This window comes from Chinchilla lanigera, unplaced genomic scaffold (assembly GCF_000276665.1).
Source record: "Chinchilla lanigera isolate Chin_1 unplaced genomic scaffold, ChiLan1.0 scaffold00020, whole genome shotgun sequence".
Lineage (NCBI taxonomy): Eukaryota > Metazoa > Chordata > Mammalia > Rodentia > Chinchillidae > Chinchilla > Chinchilla lanigera.
Window position 1 is genome coordinate 23,027 of NW_004955421.1, and position 6,121 is coordinate 29,147.

At 38.4% G+C, this 6,121-nt stretch overlaps 1 protein-coding gene across 5 annotated transcripts in view; it reads left to right on the top strand.

The window, feature by feature from the left end:
* Nucleotides 1-6,121, top strand: part of Cnot10 (CCR4-NOT transcription complex, subunit 10) — a 66,448-nt gene that overhangs the window by 20,220 nt on the left and 40,107 nt on the right. For all 5 annotated transcript variants that reach the window (XM_013513774.1, XM_005383627.2, XM_005383625.2 and 2 more), the window contains 3 exons: nucleotides 623-765; nucleotides 4,535-4,621; nucleotides 5,386-5,469. In XM_013513774.1, coding sequence (XP_013369228.1) covers nucleotides 623-765; nucleotides 4,535-4,621; nucleotides 5,386-5,469 — 314 coding nt within the window. The remainder of the gene's footprint in view (nucleotides 1-622; nucleotides 766-4,534; nucleotides 4,622-5,385; nucleotides 5,470-6,121) is intronic.

A 6,121-nucleotide genomic window follows, 5' to 3' on the forward strand; every position in this document is an offset into this window, starting at 1 on the left:
GCTTGTGCCGCTGAGCTATATCCCCAAGCCCCCATAGACCTTTTTAGAATTAAAAGGAATCTCAAGAGATTTCTGCCTTCAAGCAAATACAGTTCCATATTCTCCCACTTTCCAGGTCAGCGAGCTGATGTCTAAAGACTTAAATGGATGTGGGTGATATCAGGAGGCTGAGGCTGAAGCAGGAGGATTCCCACCCCAGTTTAAGCTACATAATGAGTTTAAAGCCAGCCTGAACTACGTTAGCAAAACCTTGTCTAAAAAAAAAAAGTTAAATGATGTGTAAAGATCACACATCTAGTAAGTAGCAGGTCATGTACTAAATCCAGGTTTCTTTCCATATAAAGTAATATTCTTCATTACATGTGCTGGTGTTAATAAATATTTTACCAAAGAAGGTTCAGTCACTGAATCCCTGATAGGAGAGGCCTTGAGATGCTTCATAGCATGACATTGTTAGCGTAGCACATTACTTTTATTTGTGGGTCTAAGTGATAAGCTTTCATTTGAATAAAGATTTAAGTTTTGCTTTTCAGAGCTTTGTATGTTTTTGTGGCGGGTGGTCTGAGATGTGTGTTTCACTTTGGATTGTGACTTCCTGGTTTTTTTTTTTTCTCCCTGCCAGAAGAAAAATTTGCCCAAGCAGTGTGTTTTTTGCTTGTAGACCTGTACATCTTAACCTACCAAGCTGAGAAAGCTTTGCATCTTCTTGCTGTCCTAGAAAAAATGATTTCACAGGGTAGCAACAATAAAAATGGAAAGAATGAGGTAAGTGTTCTGAGAGAATAAGACTAAAATTTTAAAGTATGATTAATATTTATGGCCATGAAATCTTGACTTCATTGTAGTGTAATTCAGATAAACCACCGTTAATTTTTTTTAGTTTGCCTTTGTCCAAGCCCAGTAAACTACATTTTAAAGTGTGCAGTTTGCTGCACATGGTGGTGCATACCTGTAAACCCAACACTTAGGAGGCTGAGGCAGGAGGATCAGCGTGAGTTCAAGGCTAGCCTAGACTACATAGCAATACCTTGTCTCAAAAAAAGAATAAATTGTGCAGTTCAGTGGGGTTTTGTAGTATACTCACAGAGTTGTACAACCATTATCACTAACTCCAGAGCATTTGTATCACTTCAAAAAGAAGTCCTATATTTATTGGCAGTCACTCTCCATTTCCTCTTCCCCTCCCCAGCAGCCACTAATCTGTTTACCTGTGTGCAGATTTGCCCAGTACTGGCCATTACATCTAAACGGAGTCCTCTAATACATGACTCTTTTTTGGAGGCAGGGTCTCACTGTGTAGTTCAAACTGGCCTTGAACTCACTATGTAATCCATGCTGGCCTCGAACTCATGGCAGTCCTCCTGCCTCAGCCTCCAGAGAGCTGGGATTATAGGTGTGCACCACGATGCCCGGCAATATGTGGCCTTTTGTGACTGGCTTCTTTCACTTACCGTAATGCTTTCAAATTTCCTCCATGTTGTACCATGTACTTGGTTGTTTTTTCATGTATTTTATCCTTTCTATGGCTGAATACTGTTCCACTCATTACATTGAATACACCACATTGTTTAAAATTCATCAGTTATTGGGCATTTAGTTTTTCCCTTTTTTTGCTATTAAATGTTTCTCTGAACTTTGATGTACAGACTTTTATGTAGGTATGTTTTCAACTCTTTGGAGTGTGTATTTAGGGATGGAATAACTGGGTTATGCAGTAACTTTATTTAATGTTAGAACAAACTACCAGACTGTTTTCCAAAGTGTCTGCATTGTTTCATATTCCCATCAGAAAATTACGAGGATTATAATCTTTTCATACTTTTAAAAAAATTTTACCCATCTTTGGGGTTTAAGGGGTATCTTGTTCTAGTTTTATTTTTGTTTTTGTTTTTTTTTTGGTTTTTCTCCGGTACCGGGAACCGAACTCACGACCTTGCGCTTGCCAAGCAGGGGCTTTTGCCGCTGAGCTAAATCCCCAGCCCCTCTTGTTCTAGTTTTGATTTATATTTGCCTAGTGACTAAGGATGTATACTGAGCATCTTGTCATGTATGAAATATTTTTACAGAATGTGAAGGTTGGAATTAAGATAAACCGATAATCTAGCTAGGTGTGGTAGCAAGCACCTGTAGTCCAAGCTATTTGGGAGGCTGAGATAGGAGATGTGCGTGAGCTCCAGTGGCTCAAGACAGCCTGGGAGTACAACAAGACCCCAGCTCCAAAAGAGAGAGAGACAGAGAGAACCATAATCTGGACACACAAGGTTGTTTTCATTAGGGAAAGTTTTATCATTAAAGTTCTTCATACATTTGTGAAGACTAAGCTTCACTCTGCTTTACTTTGTTCTACTAAGAGACTTGGTACATCTAAAGAGCACATCTTGGATCTCATGTTTTGTTTCTTTTGTTTGTGCTTCTGGTTGTAAAGGGATGCCCTTTTTTATTTTTGTTCCTGCCCTTTTGTTTTAGAAAAGGAATGTTTGCAGGAAACAGATTGCCAGTACCTTTCTGTATAAATTCTTGAAGTTAAAAAAAGTAAACATCTAGCATGTTTTGCTTTTTTTTTACCTTAACAAGTATGTATATAAAGGGACTGAGCAATTTTAGTCAAGTAATCAGCATTATTCTTTCGTATTATATAGTACACTATTTAATATTTATAATTCAACACTTGAAATATGTGCTAAAATGCCATTTAGTTGAGATGTTTGTATGCTCTCCTGGATACTAAAGGGACAAAAATGGACACACTGCAGTTCTTACTTTCAGGATCTTGGATGGGAAGAGTTGGGTTATTAGCTTGTGGACATGGAGGGAGGAGGTTAGAGAGTGTTTGGAAGAGTTGGAGTGTTTGATTTGAACCTTGAATAGTCCGACAAGTTCAAAAAAAGAAAGCTGGAGCAGCATAACAGTGCTGTTGGAGAAAAAAGAACAGAAAGATGTGAGCATCTGGCATGCTGGGGACTGTTCTGGTGATGAAGTGAGCAGGAGGAGATGCACACTGCAGCATGAGTATGGGCATACCTGGAAGAATGTGGGCTGCTTTTTTAGGGAGTTGGGATTTGGTGCTGTTTTTATTTACTTATCTTTTTTTGGTGCCAGGGATTGAACTCAGGACCTTGTGCTTGCCAGGAAGGTACTTATGCCACTGAGCTATATCCCCAGTCCCATTGATGCTGTTTTTAGCAGAGAAAGTTTTTGTTGTTGTTGTTTTTGGTATGGGGAATTGAACTCAGGCCCTTGTACTTGCCAGGCAGACACCATGCCACTGAGCTATATCCCTGGCCCATCTTTTTGTTCTTTTTTCTCCAACAGTACTGTTATGCTGCTCCAGCTTTCTTTTTTTGAACTTGTCGGACTATTCAAGGTCCAAATCAAACACCCAAACTCCAAAACACTCCCTAACCTCCTCCCTCCATGTCCACAAGCTAATAACCCAACTCTTCCCATCCAGGATCCTGAAAGCAAGAACTGCAGTGTGTCCATTTTTGTCCCTTTAGTATCCAGGAGAGCATACAAACATCTCAACTAAATGACATTTTAGCACATATTCCAAGTGTTGAATTATAAATATTAACTAGTTTACTATATGACATGAAAGAATAATGCTGATTACTTGACTAAAATTGCTCAGTCCTTTTATATACATACTTGTTAAGGTAAAAAAAAAAAAAAGCAAAACATGCTAGATGTTTATTTATTTTTAACTTCAAGAATTTATACAGAAAGGTTTTAAGATTGCAGTGACATGATCTGTTCTGGGTTTTAGAAATATAGTCTGAACCTGGCATGGTGAAGCAAGAGGATCGCTTTGAGTTCCAGGGCAGCCTGGAACTGCATAGCAAGACCTGTCTCAAACCCCACCTCCCCAAAAAAAGAAAGAACAGTACTTTCAGTAATACCCATTCTTCTAGCCAGATGTGTGGCACACACCTGTAATCCCAGCACTCGGAAGGCTGAGGCAGGTGGGTCGTTGTGAGTTCAAGACCAGCCTGGGCTACAAAGTGAACTCAAGGCCAGCGTGAACTGCATAGTGAGACCCTGTCTCAAAAAAACTAAAAAAAAAAAATACTGTTCTTTTTAAAAGAAATCTGTAATTTTGCTAAACTATGAGCTTTTTTTTTCTTGCCACATAGCCCCTTGTTTAATGAACAAACCAATGAATGAATACACATTGTTGCTATGAGCTTCTTACAAGTAGTTTCCTAGCACCCACTCCAGACTACTGAACCTGAATCTCTAGGAATAGAGCATGCGATTGTGCATTATGACTTTTTGTTTGTTTTGTTTTTGAGACCAAGTTTCCTTATTAGTTCAGGCTGGCCTTGAACTCCCTCTGTAGTCCAAGCTGGCCTCAAACCTACAGCAATCCTCCTGCCTCAGCCTCCCTAGTGCTAGGATTATAGGTGTGTGCCACCATGCCCAGCGGGATTCTGCATTTTGAAAATACTCTATAGGTTTTCATATCTGCCCACTTGGAAATCAGTTATGGTCAAAAATACTTAATTTTAATTAACTTTGTTTTGCCATCTTACAGACTGGTAGTAATAGCAACAAAGATGGATCTAATCATAAAGCTGAAAGTGGAGCTCTGATAGAAGCTGCAAAATCAAAGATACATCAGGTAGTATAACCTTTGAAGGGCAGTTATACTTCATGTATATTTATTTGTACTGTAGTGGAAATAACGAAGCAGTGTGATCAATCATTGAAGGCATTATATAATTTAAGGCATGTATATTTATTTGTCTTTGAGGGTACTGTCTTTTAGAAGTACATTTATCATAATCCCAGCATTCAGGAGGCTGAGGCAGGAGGATCGCTATGAGTTTGAGGCCCTTTGGGCTATATAGTGAGTTCAAGGCCAGCCTACACTACATATAGTGAGACCCTGTCTCAAAAAACAAAAAAGTACATTTATTTTTCTAAATATGTTTTGATTTAGGATGTTAGTGTGGTGTAATTTCTAATCATTCTACAAAAAGTTGAGAGAAATAGCATGGGAATGTAATAGATGATAAAATCAATTTGTGATTACCATGTGCAGATAGGATTGGGCCAGGGATATAGCTCAGTAGCACAGTGCCTGCCTGGCAAGTACAGGGTCTGGAGTTTGATTCCCAGCACCAAAAAAACAAAGAATTCATAGGACTTTTGCTCAGAACTCAGCCCTAAATTTTATTTTACCATACTTTTTAGTGTTTTAAAGTATATTCCAGGTGTATAGCCAAAATAAAGTATTTAAAATAATTTTAAACTTGTTTTTGCAATGAACTAGTATAACTGTGTTGGAAATATGTTGGGTTTAACTTCCTTACCTAGAAAGTAAAACTTTTCATAGAAGGAAATGAACCATACTTCTTACATCCTAGCATTCTTCTTTGACAGTACAAAGTAAGAGCTTATATCCAAATGAAGTCCCTGAAAGCATGCAAAAGGGAAATCAAATCAGTCATGAACACAGCTGGAAATGTAAGTTTCTTCTAGACTTTCCTTTTGTTTTTCAATTTGTAACATTCTTATTTAGACTATGAGTATTTGTCCTTTTAAAATAACTTATTTTGCACTGGTTTGTAACTAAGTGACAGAGCATGCACTTAGTATGCACAAGACCCTGGGTTTAGTCTCTAGCACTAAATAATTTATCTTGGTATATTATCTTTACTATTATCAGATATAAGTCGATATTACAAAGTTCAGAAGTAGTGATCATAGTGTGTCCATAATTTAATGTATTTTTCACTTAAAAGTATGACAATTTGGGCTGGGAGTATAGCTCGGTGGTAGAGTGCTTACCCACCATGAATGCACAAGTCCCTGAGTTCAGTACCCAGCACTATAAATTTAAAAAACAAAATTATTGCAGGTGTGAGGCACCTGCCTATAATCCCAGCACAAGGCTTTCAGGAGGATTGCTACAAGTTTGAGGCCACCCTGGGCTACAAAGTGAATTCAAGGCCAGCCTGAACTGCATGGTGAGACCTTGTCTCAACAAAACAAACAAACAAAAAAAGGTAAAAAAGAACTGAGGATATAGCTCAGTGCAAAGCCTCTCGATGCAGTACCCACACACACACACACACACACACACACACAAAGCATTTTCTCTTTGTAGCCTTCAGAA